Source organism: Pogoniulus pusillus, chromosome 9, assembly GCF_015220805.1.
Source record: "Pogoniulus pusillus isolate bPogPus1 chromosome 9, bPogPus1.pri, whole genome shotgun sequence".
Classification (NCBI taxonomy): Eukaryota; Metazoa; Chordata; class Aves; order Piciformes; family Lybiidae; genus Pogoniulus; species Pogoniulus pusillus.
The window spans coordinates 39249560-39267014 of record NC_087272.1 but is presented as its reverse complement, the minus strand read 5'-3'; the positions used below and the strand labels follow the sequence as shown (position 1 = coordinate 39267014).

General features: G+C 53.7%; 1 protein-coding gene across 1 annotated transcript in view; it reads right to left on the bottom strand.

Moving 5' to 3' along the window:
• The window catches only part of KIT (KIT proto-oncogene, receptor tyrosine kinase), a 79814-nt gene extending 65610 nt beyond the window's left edge, over positions 1-14204 (bottom strand). The window contains exon 1 of the mRNA XM_064149289.1: positions 14091-14204. Coding sequence (XP_064005359.1) covers positions 14091-14157 — 67 coding nt within the window. The 5' untranslated portion in view covers positions 14158-14204. The remainder of the gene's footprint in view (positions 1-14090) is intronic.
• Positions 14205-17455: the final 3251 nt, after the last annotated feature.

The following is a 17455-nucleotide window of genomic DNA, read 5'->3' as shown; positions in this document are numbered from 1 at the left end:
CTCCCCTCTGCCACTTCAAACCCATTCCTCCTCCTCCTCTCATTCCCAGACCTTGTCAGTAGTCCCTCCCCAGCCCTCCTGCAGCCCCCTTCAGATCCTGCAAGGCCACTCCAAGGTCTCCTCCAAGCCTTCTCCTCTCCAGGCTGCACAGCCCCAACTCTCTCAGCCTGTGCTCACAGCAGAGCTGCTGCAGCCCTCTCAGCATCTTGGTGGCCTCCTCTGCACTGGCTCCAACACTTCCATGTCCTGCTTGTGCCGGGGGCTCCACAACTGCCCCCAGGACTGCAGGTGGGGTGTGAGGAGAGCAGAGCCAAGGGGCAGAATCCCCTCCCTTGCCCTCTGCCCACACTGCTCTTGCTGCAGCCAGCACAGGGCTGTGTCTGGGCTGCACTCACACTGCAGGCTCCTGTGGAGCTTTGCATCAGCCCAGAGCCCCAGGGCCTGTTCCTCAGGGCTGCTCTCAGCCATTCCCCACCCAGCCTGGAGCTGTGCTTGGGATTGCACCCACCCAGGTGCAGGACCTCACACTTGGCCTTGTTGAATGTCATGAATTCATTCAGTCCAAGTCTTAAGCTAAGCAACTTCCAAGAGGAGCTACTGCTCAGGAGGTGCAAAAAGCCAACAATGTTTCTTTTCCATTGCCATTCTAAGCCTAAAAAGAGGATGGGATGGTCTTATCCTCAAATTCATAGAGTCATAGCTTTATCTTGAGCAATTGGTGCCTGTCTTCTGCTGGATTGCTTTCAGGTTAGACCACTTGGTGTGTATGGTAGCTACAGACACATGTCACTGAGACTCTGATGCTCTGTGGTTCTTGTTTCATCCAGGAGTTGTTATTCCCTGCCTTCAGATCACACCAGCCTGTTCACTCAGCGTTCAGGCTAGAAAGCAGCTTTCCTTCAAGCTGCAAACACACACTTACCATAGAACCAAGCAGGTTGGCAGAGAGCTCCAAGCTCAGCCAGTCCAACCTAGCACCCAGCCCTGCCCAACCAACCAGACCATGGCACTAAGTGCCCCAGCCAGGCTTGGCTGCAACACCTCCAGGGATGGCAGTTAGGGTTTACAGGCATAGAATCACAGAATCAAGCAGGTTGGAAGAGACCTCCAAGCTCATCCAGCCCATCCTATCACCCAGCACTAGCCAGTCAACCAGACCATGGCACTGAGTGCCCCATCCACTCTTTGCTTGAACACCTCCAGGGACAATGACTCCACCATCTAGATCATAGAACCAAGCAGGCTGGAAGAGAGCTCCAAGCTCAGCCAGCCCAACCTAGCACCCAGCCCTGCCCAACCAACCAGACCATGGCACTAAGTTCCTTATTTGTTGGGGTTTTTTTTACAGCACAGTGATTAGAAAGCAGCACTTTTGACTAGAGATAGGCCTTTCAGACATTTAATTCTTCATTTCAAACCACTTCTCAATGAGTTTTTTCCTTCTGCATTGGCCAGCTCCTACGTGGAGGCTCTGTATCTAACAGAACAGCTCAGAAGTCTCATTTCCTTCATTGTAATCAATGCAAATCATCAGCAAAAAGAGGGGGGGGAAAAAGGAGTAAATAAAATCAATTATCTAATACAAGAAATGTCAACACTTCCTATTTTCATACTAAAACACAACACATGAAGAATCAGCACAAGTGCCTATGTAACAAGCTCTGTAATTGCTTAAATACAGGCAGGGTGATTAATCAAAGTTGAGTATAACATGAAGTGCAAAGGCTATATTTAATTAAAACTCTCTCCCCCAATGGTAATAAAAGGAGGTTAATACTTTCTTTACAAAATGATTAAGCACAAATGCAAAAGAGCCAACATGAGGCTTACTGTTGGCTGATTTAAAGTGTGATTAAAGTCAGATCTCCAAAGCTTCGAGTCAAAACGGAGCGACAAAGTAGAGGGGGATGCAGCCAGGCTGCCAGGTCTGGGAGTGCTACCTTCCTTAGGCACAGTTAATGCTCTGGGGCTGGAGGAAGGGCTGAGAAGGATAACAGGAGAAGAGGGAAAGGCAAAACAAGTTGAAGAGAGATGAGGTGAGCAAGGGGAGAAGGAGGGAAAGCAAACAAATTGAAGAGGGCTGAGATGGATAAAAGGAGAAGGGGCAAAGGCAAAACAAGTTGAAGAGGGCTGAGGAGAGCAAGGGGAGAAGGAGGAAAGGCAAACAAGTTGAAGAGGGCTGAGGAGAAGAAGGGGATGAGAAGGAAAAGCAAACAAGTTGAAGAGGGTTGAGGAGAACAAGGGGAGAAGGAGGAAAGGCAAACAAGTTGAAGAGGGCTGAGAAGGATAAAAGGAGAAGGGGGAAAGGCAAACAAGTTGAAGAGGGCTAAGAAGGATAAAAGGAGAAGGGGGAAAGGCAAACATGTTGAAGAGGGCTGAGAAGAACAGGGAAGGAGGAAATGCAAACAAGTTGAAGAGGGCTGAGGAGAAGAAGGGGATGAGAAGGAAAAGCAAACAAGTTGAAGAGGGTTGAGGAGAACAAGGGGAGAAGGAGGACATGCAAACAAGTTGAAGAGGGCTGAGAAGAACAGGGAAGAAGGAGGAAAAGCAAACAAGTTGAAGAGGGTTGAGGAGAACAAGGGGAGAAGGAGGAAAGGCAAACAAGTTGAAGAGGGCTGAGAAGAAAAGGGGATGAGGAGGAAAGGCAAACAAGTTGAAGAGGGCTGAGAAGAACAAGGGGAGAGGAGGAGCCACCAAAGAAAAGGCTGAAACAGACTCATCAGAGAGAATCCAAAGGTGTTCTATCAGTTGTCAGTGTGTAAAATACCACGAAGAGAAAGGTGACTGACAGCTTACTACAGCCACCAGAGCAAAGGACCAGCAGGAGTTAGCTCAGTATAAGGAGAAGTAGTTATGCACTAGGAAGAACAGCCATGGCAGGCTCTGCATTACAAGCTGGCCTTAAAGAGCTTTGGACAAGAGTCTCCTTGGGAAGACCTACTCCATTGGACCCCAGGGGAGAGCAGGAGACTACCCAGCCTTACTCTGACATTACAGTATCACAGTATCACAGTATCACCAAGGTTGGAAGAGACCTCACAGATCATCAAGTCCAACCCTTTACCACAGTGCCCAAGGCTAGACCATGGCACCAAGTGCCACATCCAACCTTGCCTTGAACTGCCCTAGGGACGACGACTCCACCACCTCCCCAGGCAGCCCATTCCAGTGTCCAATGACTCTCTCAGGGAAGAACTTTCTCCTCACCTCCAGCCTAAATCTCCCCTGGCGCAGCCTGAGGCTGTGTCCTCTTGTTCTGGTGCTGGCCACCTGAGAGAAGAGAGCAACCTCCTCCTGGCCACAACCACCCCTCAGGTAGTTGTAGACAGCAATGAGGTCACCCCTGAGCCTCCTCTTCTCCAGGCTAACCAATCCCAGCTCCCTCAGCCTCTCCTCGTAGGGCTGTGCTCAAGGCCTCTCCCCAGCCTCGTTGCCCTTCTCTGGACACGCTCAAGCATCTCAATGTCCCTCCTAAACTGGGGGGCCCAGAACTGAACGCAGTACTCGAGGTGTGGTCTCACCAGTGCAGAGTACAGGGGCAGAATGACCTCCCTGCTCCTGCTGACCACACCATTCCTGATGCAGGCCAGGATGCCACTGGCTCTCTTGGCCACCTGGGCACACTGCTGGCTCATGTTCAGGCGGGTATCAATCAGTACCCTCAGATCCCTCTCTGTCTGGCTGCTCTCCAGCCACTCCGACCCCAGCCTGTATCTCTGCATGGGGTTGTTGTGGCCAAAGTGCAGCACCCTGCACTTTGAGCTATTGAACCCCATCCCATTGGCCTCTGCTAAGCCTTGCTATGTCTCTTAGAAAGCCAGCTGCAAGAGGCAGATGGATGCCTGAGAAAGCAAAGAATGAACTTTTCCAGCCCTGAGGTCTGCAAACAAAACCTTCTGAGGACAACCTGGCCATTAACTCCTGAACAAAAACCAATCCAGCACGGATGGAGAGAGGCAAGTGGCCTCATGGCAATCTGCAGCAGCAGCACGGCTAGTTCTGAATGGCCTGGCTAAGCCAAGACCCAAAGCACTTCTGTTACACCACTCACTGGGACCTTTTTTCTCCCTTCCTCACAGAATCATACAATTGTCAGGGTTGGAAGGGACCTCAAGGATCATTCAGCTTCAACTCCCCTGCCATGGGCAAGGACACTTCACACTAGAACAGGTTACTCAAGACACATCCAGCCTGGCCTTAAAAACATCCAGAGATGAGGCTTGGATCACCTCCCTCGGCAACCTGTGCCAGGTGAACCTTATAGAATCATAGAATTAACCAGGCTGGAAGAGATCTTGGTCAAGAACTTCTTAGAATCACAGAATCAGGCAGGGTTGGAAGGGATCACAAGGAGCAGCCAGTTCAAACCCCCTGCCATGCCCAGGGACACCTCACACTAGATCAGGCTGCACACAGCCTCAGCCAGCCTGGCCTTTAACACCTCCAGGGAGGAGGCTTCCACCACCTCCCTGGGCAACCCCTTCCAGGCTCTCACCACCCTCCTGCTGAACAACTTCTTCCTAATATCCAGGCTGAATCTCCCCATTTCTAGCTTTCCCTGCACTTTTATCACTGCCTGACAGCCTAAAGAGTCCCTCCCCAGTTTTCTTGTAGCCCACTTCAGACACTGGAAGGCCACAAGAAGGTCTCCTCAGAGGCTTCACTTTTCCAGGCTGAACAGCCACAAACCTCTCAGCCTGTCACAGAATCAAGCAGGCTGGCAGAGAGCTCCAAGCTCAGCCAGCCCAACCTAGCTCCCAGCCCTGCCCAACCAACCAGACCATGGCACTAAGTGCCCCAGCCAGGCTTGGCTGCAACACCTCCAGCCACGGCCACTCCACCACCTCCCTGGGCAGCCCATTCCAATGCCAATCACTCTCTCTGCCAGGAACTTCCTAACAACATCCAGCCTAGACCTGCCCTGGCACAGCTTCAGGCTGTGTCCCCTTCTGGTGCTGGCTGCCTGGCCTCAGAGCAGAGCAGCTCCAGCCTTCATCATGCTCGTGGCCCTTCTTGAGACATGCAGGGGTTGAATGACAGCTTATAAGCAACCAGTTTGAAGTCTTTTTACTGCGTGGCTTAGGAGGAAGTTGTTGGCAGAGAGAGTGATTGGCATTGGAATGGGCTGCCCAGGGAGGTGGTGGAGTGGCTGTGGCTGGAGGTGTTGAAGCCAAGCCTGGCTGGGGCACTTAGTGCCATGGTCTGGTTGGTTGGGCAGGGCTGGGTGCTAGGTTGGGCTGGCTGAGCTTGGAGCTCTCTGCCAACCTGCTTGGTTCCATGATTCTCTTCAAAAGAAGTCCACCCCAGCTCCTGAGAAGCACTCTCACTACTTAGCTTAAGACAATTACTGACGGACAACGAAAGGAGACGCAGGGCTGTGCAAATGCCAGGCTCCCAAAGAGCGTGTTAAGAGAGGCATCCCTCTGATTTCCACATTTCCCTGCCACGGTTTCAATCTCTTCTCATCTTCAATCAGCCCTTTGCATCCTCTTTATCACTTAGATTTACAACTGCCAGCGCCGCGCTGACCAGCGAGTTCCTCTCCCTATCAGATATTTAATGACTCCGCTACATGATTATGGACTCAGCTGTCAAGATGACATTTAAAATCATAGCCATTAAATGTCATCAGCCTCCCAGGGACAAAACCCCCCTCCTGTAGCTGCTACTATTACTAAATGACACTTGAGTTTAGTTACAGTTTCCAGGAAGGGAGCAGCTCAGGAGCCGCAGAGATCAGGAAACCATCCCCTTATTTACATGCCTGTTTGGTGTTAAAAGACACCAAACCCCAGAGCCTGATGTGCTCTCTTCCAATAAATCAATCTCTTGCCACGTGAAGAAAAAAGATCATTAAAAATCCATTTCAAGGTATAGCTGGGGAAAAAAAACCCCAAACCTCTGTTTTCAGAGTCAATCAGGAGAAGCCCCAAGAGTCAATCCAGCCAGAGATTAACAGCCGCTCTGCCTCCTAATGGGTAGACCCCAGAAAACAGGGAGGCTTCAAGCTCTCCCTCCAAACCCAGATGTTTACCCTCCCCTTCCCTGCTTTTATCACCAACGGCAGCAGTCTTGGCTGGTGGACAAGCAGCACACTTCAGTTGCCATTAGGTTTGGCAGCTAGCCAAGGAGGCTGCTCGCAGGCGTAGAGTTGCGCTTGTTTTTACCAGCGCTCGCAGGATGCCCTGGAGGTGTTTCAGGCCAGGCTGGAGGAGGCTGTGGACAGCATGATCTAGGCTAGGGTGTCCCTGACCATGGCAGGGGAGTTGGAACTGGATGATCCTTGTGGTCCCTTCCAACCCTGACTGATTCTATGATGCCCTGGAGGTGTTTCAGGCCAGGCTGGAGGAGGCTGTGGACAGCATGATCTAGGCTAGGGTGTCCCTGGCCATGGCAGGGGAGTTGGAACTGGATGATCCTTGTGGTCCCTTCCAACCCTGACTGATTCTATGATGCCCTGGAGGTGTTTCAGGCCAGGCTGGCTGAGGCTGTGGACAGCCTGATCTAGGCTAGGGTGTCCCTGGCCATGGCAGGGGAGCTGGAACTGGATGATCCTTGTGGTCCCTTCCAACCCTAACTGATTCAATCATTCTATGATTCATTGACCAAATAAAAGAGGGTCCCTCTGGAAAGAGCCTTCCTGGTCTCCTTAAAGTCATTGGAAAAATGACTTGACTTCTACAGTAGAAGGTTGCTACTCATTTTAAAAGTCCTTCCTGTGAGGCCAAGTCCTAATCTGTGAATTCTCTGCATGTCATAGAACGGTTTAGGTCAGAAGAGAGCTCAAAGCTCAGGCAGTTCCAACCCAACATAGGCAGGGACACCTCCCACTAGAACAGGTCACTCGAGGTCTCATCCAACCTGGCCTGGAACACTTCCAGGGAGGTTGTGGAGCACAGAAGCACCCAATGTGAGATCAAAGATCAAAGATCACATTGGGTGATTCTGTGCTCCACAACCTCCCTGGGCAACCTCTCCCAGTGTCTCACCACCCTCACTGCAAACAACTTCTTCCTAACATCCAGCTCCAACCTCCCCTCTGCCACTTCAAACCCATTCCTCCTCCTCCTCTCATTCCCAGACCTTGTCAATAGTCCCCCCCCAGCCCTCCTGCAGCCCCCTTCAGATCCTGCAAGGCCACTCCAAGGTCTCCTCCAAGCCTTCTCCTCTCCAGGCTGCACAGCCCCAACTCTCTCAGCCTGTGCTCACAGCAGAGCTGCTGCAGCCCTCTCAGCATCTTGGTGGCCTCCTCTGCCCTGGCTCCAACACTTCCATGTGCTGCTTGTGCTGGGGGCTGCAGAACTGCCCCCAGGACTGCAGGTGGGGTGTGAGGAGAGCAGAGTCAAGGGGCAGAATCCCCTGCCTTGCCCTGTGCCCACACTGCTCTTGTTGCAGCCCAGCACAGGGTTGTGTCTGGGCTGCACTCCCACTGCAGGCTCCTGCTGAGCTTTGCATCAGCCCAGACCCCCAGTCCTAAGGGTGTACCGTGCTGAGGTCTGGATCATCACTCTCATCAGATGCCTTTAGCATCAGCTCTCCTCATTCTCCCAAGGATTCACTGAACACAGGATGTAAGGGGTGGGAATGGGACCTCTGGAGATCACTGAGTCCACCCTCCCCCTTGCCAGAGCAGGACCAGAAAACCTAGTGCAGCTCACAGGAATGCATCCAGATAGGGCATGAGAGGCTCCAGAGACAGAGACTCCACTACCTCTCTGGGCAGCCTGTGCCAGGGCTCTGGGACCCTTCCAGTGAAGTTCCTCATGGTGAGGTGGCACTTTCTGTGCTGTGGTTTCTATCCATTGCCCCTTGTCCTATCCCTGGGCCTATCTCTTCCTTCCTGCTCACCACCTCTCAAATATTTTTATGGGCACTGATCACATCCCCTTTAAGGACACCGATCACATCCCCTTTAAGGACACCGATCACATCCCCTTTAAGGACACCGATCACATCCCCTTTATGGACACTGATCACATCCCCTTTAAGGACACTGATCACATCCCCTTTATGGACACTGATCACATCCCCTTTATGGACACTGATCACATCCCCTTTATGGGCACTGATCACATCCCCTTTAAGGGCACCGATCACATCCCCTTTATGGACACTGACCACATCCCCTTTATGGACACTGATCACATCCCCTTTATGGACACTGATCACATCCCCTTTAAGGGCACTGATCACATCCCCTTTAAGGGCACTGATCACATCCCCTTTAAGGGCACCGATCACATCCCCTTTAAGGACACTGATCACATCCCCTTTATGGACACTGACCACATCCCCTTTATGGACACTGACCACATCCCCTTTAAGGACACTGATCACATCCCCTTTAAGGGCACCGATCACATCCCCTTTAAGGACACTGATCACATCCCCTTTATGGACACTGACCACATCCCCTTTATGGACACTGACCACATCCCCTTTAAGGGCACCGATCACATCCCCTTTATGGACACTGACCACATCCCCTTTATGGACACTGACCACATCCCCTTTATGGACACTGATCACAGCCCCTTTAAGGACACTGATCACAGCCCCTTTATGGACACTGATCACATCCCCTTTATGGACACTGATCACATCCCCTTTAAGGACACTGATCACATCCCCTTTAAGGACACTGATCACATCCCCTTTATGGACACTGACCACATCCCCTCTCAGCCTTCTCCTCTCCACACTAACCAGCCCCAGGGCTCTCAGCCTCTCCTCATCCTTGTCCCTTTCAGCATCCTTGCAGACCTGCGCTGGACTCTCTCTAGTACATCCCTGCCTCTCTTGAACTGGGGAGCCTCAAAGAGGGCAGCTGAATTTCTGAAGGCCAGAAGCAACAGCAAAAAGAAGAAGAACATTCAGAAGGCCACTGAGAAATTACCAAAGGGCAAAAAATTTTATACTTAAGGGTGAGAGGCTACTTACAGTAAATGCAATGCATTAGGATATTAGACCTCATTTCCTCTAGCCATTCTCTGAACAGCTGAAAGAGACTTAAGGAAATGAGTCAAAATCCTGGAAGATGTTTGTACTAAGATGAGAAAAGAAAACAACATCTGTAAAATCATGGGTCAGATACTCTGGGCAAGACAATGTGCATCGCTTGATCTCTGCAAGGGGATTCATCTTCACCGACAGAGAGGGGGGGGAAAAGGCTGGAAAGTAGCTTAAGCTTGAGCAATTAGTGCCTGTCTTCTGCTGGATTGCTCTCAGATTAGATCAGTTGTTGTGTGTGTATGGTAGCTAAAGACACGTGTGGTTCAGACTCTTTGATGCTCTGTGGTTCTTGTTTCATCCAGGAGTTGTTATTCCCTGCCTTCAGATCACACCAGCCTGTTTACTCAGCGTTCAGGCTAGGAAGCAGCTTTCCTTCAAGCTACAAACGCACACTTACAATAGAATCATAGAACCAAGCAGGTTGGAAGAGAGCTCCAAGCTCAGCCAGTCCAACCTAGCACCCAGCCCTGGGCAATCAACCAGACCACGGCACTAAGTGCCCCAGCCAGGCTTGGCTGCAACACCTCTGGGGATGGCAGTTAGGATTTACAGGCACAGAATCATAGAATTAACCAGGATGGAAGAGACCTCCAAACTCAGCCAGACCATCCTATTACACAGCCCTATCCAATCAAGCAGACCGTGGCACTAAGTGCCTCATCCAGCCTTTGCTCGAGCACCTCCAGGGACAACGACTCCACCATCTAGATCATAGAATTGAGCAGATTGGAAGAGAGCTCCAAGCTCAGCCAGCCCAACCTAGCACCCAGCCCTGCCCAACCAACCAGACCATGGCACTAAGTGCCCCAGCCAGGCTTGGCTGCAACACCTCCAGCCACGGCCACTCCACCACCTCCCTGGGCAGCCCATTCCAATGCCAATCACTCTCTCTGACAACAACTTCCTCCTCACAGCCAGCCCAGACCTCCTCTAGCACAGCCTGAGACTGTGTCCCCTTGTTCTGTCCCTGGGTGCCTGGCAGCAGAGCCCAACCCCCACCTGGTTATAACCTCCCTTCAGGTAGTTTAGTTTGACAGCTTCAGACAGGCCTTAAGAACCTCTCCAATGGGCTTGCACTAATCAAAAATGATAGTTGAGGCAGAAAGGCAGAGAGTGTAGAGGTGTCATGAGACAGAGAAAAAAGGACAAGCTTCATTACAAGAAACTCCTGCCGACTGGAACATGACTCAGATGTTCCTCCTAAAACCAGACGTAGCTCCTGTTTACATGTGCTAAAGGCATATCCTTCCCAATTCCACCTGTGTCCTGGTGCAAAATGTTCCTCCTGGAGCTGACTCAGGATCCTCTGATCAATCCAGGCACCTGTAAAGAAGCGTCGCTGTTTGGACAACCAGTGACAGGCTTCTGAGAGAGCTGAAGCCAGGCTGAAATCCCGCAGGGATGAAGTGCAGCCCAATGGTACTACAGCTGCAGTCATCTGTCAGGAAGAGGCTCAGGCTCTCCCCCTCTCTCTCTCTCTCACACACACAAAATGAGCACGTGGAAATGCCTTCAGTCCCTATGAATGGTACTTAAAACAGGATGCAAATGGGAGTCTCACTTCTTGCCAAATTTATCACACTCTGGATTATAAAGCCTGAAGGAAAAAAAAACATCATTTGTGTGCTTGCTGGAGGAGACTTCACAGTTGTAATGGAAGGGAGGAAAAAAAAAAAACAGAGTGGAGCATTGAGCAGTCTTTGACATTTCCATTCTGCTCCTGGCAGTGGCCTTGGGCCACATTTCTGTGCAGGAGAATCTGCACTGCTGCAGGGGAGGAAGGAGAAGGAGAAGGAGAGAGAGAACAGAGATGGAAATGGGGGAGCAGGGAGGGCAGGGGGCTCACAGAATCAGTCAGGGTTGGAAGAGACCACAAGGAGCAGCCAGTTCCAACCCCCTTGCCATGCCCAGGGACACCCTACCCTAGAGCAGGCTGCACACAGCCTCAGCCAGCCTGGCCTCAAACACCTCCAGCCATGGGGCCTCAACCACCTCCCTGGGCAACCCCTGCCAGCCTCTCACCACTCTCCTGCTCAACAACTTCCTCCTCACTTCCAGCTTTGCTCCATTATCCCCAGTCCTGTCACTTCCTGATACCCTAAAAAGTCCCTCCCCAGATTTTTGTAGCCCCCTTCAGGTCCTGGCAGGCCATAAGAAGGTCCCCTGGGAGCCTCCTCTGCTCCAGCCTGCACAGCCCCAACTCTTTCAGGCTATGCTCACAGCAGAGCTGCTGCAGCCTCCTGGCCCTGCTCTGGACATGCTCAGATGGTTTGAGTTGGGGTCAAAGCACTGACAGAGTGACAGCAATCAGAACCCTCACTGAGTTCCATCTTTCTCCTTCAAGCTTCCTCCCTCGTGGGCTGACAGGTAGCAGAATGCATCATGAAAAGAGACGTTCTTCCCTCTGGGCACAGGGAGAGCCTGCTAGTGCTCTGCAGCTGACTGGGGGGGAAAAGAGAGGCTATACTGATGGATGCTGAAAGGAACCACATCCAGCCTGCCATGAGCACAGGATGGAAATGCCACAGAGGCCCTGGCAGAGCACTGGGAGGGTAGAGGACAGGATGAGCCTCGGGGGAGGACAGGAGAGGCACAGATAAAACACTGTTCCAGAATACTGCATAAACTGATTTAGGCAATTCCCAAACGCGAGGTAAAGCAGAAGCTTGTGTTAGGATGCAAGAGAAACAAAAAGGAGGAAGGGACTGTGGACAGAGATGGATTGTTTGCCCTCTGAGAAGCTACATTAAGCTCTGTTTTCTACATCCTCCTTCCCTGCTTGCAACCAGAGGAAGAAGCTCTTGACTAAAAGCCAAAGAAAGATACTTAATATAAATTCAGGTAACTTCAGAGTAAGACTGAATAGGGACCGGGGAGCTCATCCAGCTTGAATAGGGACCAGGGGAGATCACCCAGCCTGAATAGGGACCAGGGGAGCTCACCCAGCCTGAATAGGGACCAGGGGAGCTCACCCAGCCTGAATAGGGACCAGGGGAGCTCACCCAGCCTGAATAGGGACCAGGGGAGCTCACCCAGCCTGAATAGGGACCAGGGGAGCTCATCCAGCCTGAATAGGGACCAGGGGAGCCCACCCAGTCTGAAAAGGGACCAGGGGAGCCCACCCAGTCTGAACAGGGACCAGGGGAGCCCACCCAGTCTGAACAGGGACCAGGGGAGCCCACCCAGTCTGAACAGGGACCAGGGGAGCTCCTCCAGCCTGAATAGGGACCAGGGGAGCTCACCCAGTCTGAAAAGGGACCAGGGGAGCTCACCCAGGCTGAACAGGGACCAGGGGAGCTCACCCAGGCTGAACAGGGACCAGGGGAGCTCACCCAGGCTGAACAGGGACCAGGGGAGCTCACCCAGGCTGAACAGGGACCAGGGGAGCTCACCCAGGCTGAACAGGGACCCATTCCAGCCTCTCACCACTCTACTGCTCAACAACTTCCTCCTCACCTCCAGCCTCACTCTCCCCACCTCCACCTTTGCTCCATTCCCCCCACTCCTACCACTCCCTCACAGCCTCAAAAGTCCCTCCCCAGCTTTTTTGGAGCCTCCTTCAGATGCTGGAAGGCCACAAGAAGGTCCCCTGGGAGCCTCCTCTGCTCCAGCCTGCACAGCCCCAACTCTTTCAGTCTGTGCTCACAGCAGAGCTGCTGCAGCCTCTGAGCATCCTCCTGGCCCTAGAAGGACAACCACGAGTGCCGAGCAGAACCACGTGAAGCAAAGAACAAGGGTGGGTATTAGTCATGCCAAGGGTTTCTTTTAGGTTCACTGATTTGGAGGAATAAGTCACTGGTAGGAGACTTTCCCACCCCTGTGGCCGCAGCAGTAGGAGTTTGCAGGTGGGTGTGGGTCTCTCTCAACAGGTGAAGTCAGAGTTGCCAGAACCACACTCTTCCCTTACTGCCTAGTCTCAACAAGCCTCAAAATCATTAACAGCCACAAGTCAGCTGCTGCACCCTCTCATATCTCACAGCAACGAAGAAGTGTAACTTGTCACTACTGTTAGTTCCCGGTGCTCCAGTTTTCCTGGCTCCCAGCAGCAGGGGCAGAGAGCTGCGGAGCCTTCCCCGGCTGCTCGCACCAGGGTGCTCTGCAGAGCTCCTCTCTGCTGGTGGCAGCAGATGTTAAACACCCAGCACCGTGCATCGCTCCCCTGGATCCTCAGCTCTCTCTCAAGATTTAATTGCAAATTAACCTTTCACATTTATCTGCTCTTTAGACTTCAAGTGCCCAGGGCCAAATTCCCCGCTGGGTGCAGCTCCTCGAACACCAGCAACGACCTCCTTCCAGCACCGATCTCTGCACAGCTCCAAATGCCTCTGAAACCCAGGAACGGTGCAAGGAGCTGCACGGCGACACCGAAAGCCATGTGCAAAGTTGCTCAGCGATGCAACCAGACACTGCATCGCCAATCGCTATCCCGGCCAGGTCAAGCAGAGGAACCCCCTCGGATCACGGAAGGGGAAGGGAACCTTTGAATTTACACCCGACACGCCGAAGTTTTAGCTCAAACAGCTCCTAATCGCGCACAGAGCAGCCTCGCACCGACGCCTCGTCCCGCCGCGACCCGCCGGACCGGCCCCTCCGGACCGCAAAGAGGCACCGAGCCGCCAGCACGGGGGCTGCGAAGCGACCAGCCCAGCCCGGTCCGGCCTGGCTCGGCCCCGGGGAGCTTCACCTCTGCCAGGGTGCGCCGTTCACCTGCCGCCGGCGGCCCCGTTCCCAGCCCATTGTTCCAGCAGCGGCACTTAACGGCGGGGACATTCCGCGCCGATCACCGGAGTTTATTGTCAACACAGCCCTGCCCGGGGACTCTGCGGGGGTCACCTCCCTGCCGCCCCCTCTCCCAGCACCGCGAACAAAGGACTCGGGGCCGGGGTTTTTGTGCCACTCCGCCGGAGCGTCCCGCAAAGGCTGCCAGGGGCGACACCGGGGCAAACCGCGGGCTCGCTGCCGCGACCCCCGGGCGCCGCACTCCTGCACCCGCCGCCTCCCCCCGCCGGTGCCGAAGTTTCCCCGTCCCCCCCCGCCCTAGTAGGGGCTCCGTTCCCGCCCTTGCCCGCGGCTCCCACCTGCGGGGACGAGGCTCAGCAGCAGCACGGCGTGCGCCAGCTCCCAGCCGCGGAACGCGCCCTCCATGCCGCCGCCGCCGCCGCCACCCCCCGAGCCCGGCGCGGCGCCGGCTGCCGCTCGCACCGCCCGGCGCGCAGAGATGCCCGAAGCCCCGCGGGAGGGCTGCGGAGTACAACACAGCCCAGCCCAGCCCAGCCCGGCCCGGCCCCGCCGCGCTTGCCGCCGGCTCCGCCTCCGCCGCCCGCCCCGCTGCGCGGCCCCCCGCAGCGCCCTCCGCGCCCCCGCCCCGCCCGGCCACCGCCGGCGTGGGTGCAGGTGCGGCGCTCCGTGCGCGCCCCCCGGCCCCGCGGGGATGGGGAGCGCCCCGGTTTGCCTCGGCGGGGGCTCGTCCCAAGATCCCAAACACGCACCCCCAAGACAAGGTGTTGTAGGCAGGAAAGCCCTGGCGGCGCAGCCTGCGCACGCTGCTGGCACCGGGGCAGATCGCCCTGCTCAAAGCGGCTGCGGAAGGGCAGGTTTAGGTGGGATGTTAGGAGAAACTCCTTGGCTGGAAGGGTTCTCCAGCACTGGAACAGGCTGCCCAGGGAGGTTTTTGAGTCTGCGTCCCTGGAGGTGCTTAAAAGACGCAGAGATGTGTTGAGGGACGTGGGAGAGCTCGATAATGGTGACGCTCAGAACTCGATGGCCCTAAGGGGCTTTTCCCAACGGAGTGATTTTGTAAGGGGTCTGGGCTGTGGGGCTGGTTAAGCACGGGGGATGCAAGGCCTGGGTACAGAAGGACCATCCCTCAAAGGGCAGACACGAAGACATCTGTCCGGCTCTGAAAACCCCTCACTGATGAACTCCCAGAGGTGTCACGGCAGAGTTCTGCGTGCCCCAAAGGTAACACACTCCTGCCCTGGCTGACAACGCCGAGATCCCGAATGCTGCTCCCTCTGACCTGTCACCCTTGAAAGGTCAGTCAGAGCGTCAGGAGCAAGACTTAAAAGTATATACTGTGGCACAAAAGGAAGGGTTGAAAGGACTGCTGGGTTTGGTATGGAAAAGAGAAAGCTGACAGGAAGCTTAAACATGGAAAAGGTTCTTACAAAGAGGATTGTGAGCAATTGTTTTTCATGTCCCTCAAGGGCAAGATAAAAAGTAATCCATTTAGTTCACAGGAAAAGAAGAGGGGTGGAGGGAAAAAGTATGGGGGGGTGAGGGAAGAAAGGGGGAAAAAAACCAAACAAAACAAATAGCTTAAATGTTAGGAAATAACTTGCAAAGAGTGAGGAGAATTTAAGTCTCCAGATGCACTGCGGAGAAGAGGTGGTGGAATCCCACAGGGGGAGGGTTTTAAGCACCGATGAGATGATTGACAAGGAGGATCTGGGAGCACTGGCTCCTGTAGCTGCAGAGCTGGCGTGGAGCTGCTCCTCAGGCAGACAGAAGACAGATGACAGCAAAGTCTGTCTTCAGCACTGCTTTGTCTGCCAGTGACACATGCTGCTCAGGTGCCAGACTGGTGTACAGGTGACCAGGGCAAAGGTGTCACAGTCACAGACACATTCAGGCTGGCAAAGCCCCTCAGGATCATCAACTCCAACCTAGAACCCTACAGGTGACCAGGGCAAAGGAGTCATAGAGTCACAGAATCACTGACACATGCAGATTGGCAAAGCTCCTCAGGATCATCAGCTCCAACCTAGAACCCTACAGGTGACCAGGATAAAGGAGTGACAGAGTCACAGAATCACTGACACATGCAGGTTGGCAAAGCTCCTCAGGATCATCAACTCCAACCTAGAACCCTACAGGTGACCAGGATAAAGGAGTCACAGAGTCACAGAATCACTGACACATGCAGGTTGGCAAAGCCCCTCAGGATCATCAGCTCCAACATAGAACCCTACAGGTGACCAGGATAAAGGAGTCACAGAATCATAGAAACATAGAGGTTGGCAGCCCCTCAGGATCACCAAGTCCAACCATTAACACTACTCTACAGGATTCACCTTAAACCATCTCTCCAAGCACCACATCCAATACACCCTTACACACAGCCAGGCTGGGTGACTCCACCACCTCCCTGGGCAGCTCATTGAAGTCTCTGACCACTCTCTCCCTGAAAAGCTTCTTCCTAATGTCTAATCTAAACCTCCCCAGCCTCAGCTTGAGGCCGTTCCCCCTTGTCCTGTCTCCAGTTCCCTGTGAGCAGAGCCCAGCAGCAGCCTCTCACAATGGCCTTTCAGGAAGCTGTAGATAGCAATGAGGTCTCCTCCTCAGCCTCCTCTGTTTCAAACTAACCATCTCCAGCTCCCTCAGTCACTCCTCATAACACTGCAGTCATCCCTGCACAACCAGCCCCATTCTGCCCAGGTATCAAGAGGCAGCAACCTGGCAGGCAGGTGGGAGAAGGACACACAGAGTGTCAGGAGCCCCATGGCAGCACTTCTGGATGCACAGAAAACTGCAGGGGGCACTTGGCAAACCTTTACTTCTTCTATGTACTCAGCACTGTTCAGGCCAGCCCTGGAGTGCTGTGTCCAGTTGTGGGCTCCTGAATTCAAGAGAGAGCTGTTGAGGTGCTGGAAGGTGTGGAGAGAAGGGCAGCAAGGCTGGGGAGGGGCCTGGAGCAGAACCCTGTGAGGAGAGGCTGAGGGAGCTGGGGGTGTGCAGCCTGCAGCAGAGGAGGCTCAGGGCAGAGCTCATTGCTGCCTGCAGCTGCCTGCAGGGAGGCTGTAGCCAGGTGGGGTTGGGCTCTGCTGCCAGGCAGCCAGCAGCAGAAGAAGGGGACAGAGCCTGAAGCTGTGCCAGGGCAGGTCTAGGCTGGGTGTGAGGAGGAAGTTCCTGGCAGAGAGAGTGATTGGCATTGGAATGGGCTGCCCAGGGAGGTGGTGGAGTGGCCGTGGCTGGAGGTGTTGCAGCCAAGGCTGGCTGGGGCACTTAGTGCCATGGTCTGGTTGGTTGGGCAGGGCTGGGTGCTAGGTTGGGCTGGCTGAGCTTGGAGATCTCTTCCAACCTGCCTGATTCTGTTTCTATGATTAACCCATGGAGAGGTTATCGAGGGGAAATTATTCCTCCTTTAGCATTCATCTTTCCTTTTTCACTGCTGTTAGGCTCTTTTTTTCCCCAAGGTTAAGAGCACTGTCCCCTATGGTCCAGCATGAGATGAAAGTCTTGCCTTGTATGTTGAAAATGGCTCTCTCCATTTCTTTTTTCACTCTCTTTCATCTCTGACAGGCAGCCTCTTTTGATGGGTGATTCCTTCCTCTGCTACAAAAGGAGAGTACATCTTCATTTGCATGCCAACAATTTACCCAATTAAACATGACCTAAAAGTCCTATTTCTGAATGGCTACCAGAGCTACCAGGGTGACAGAGC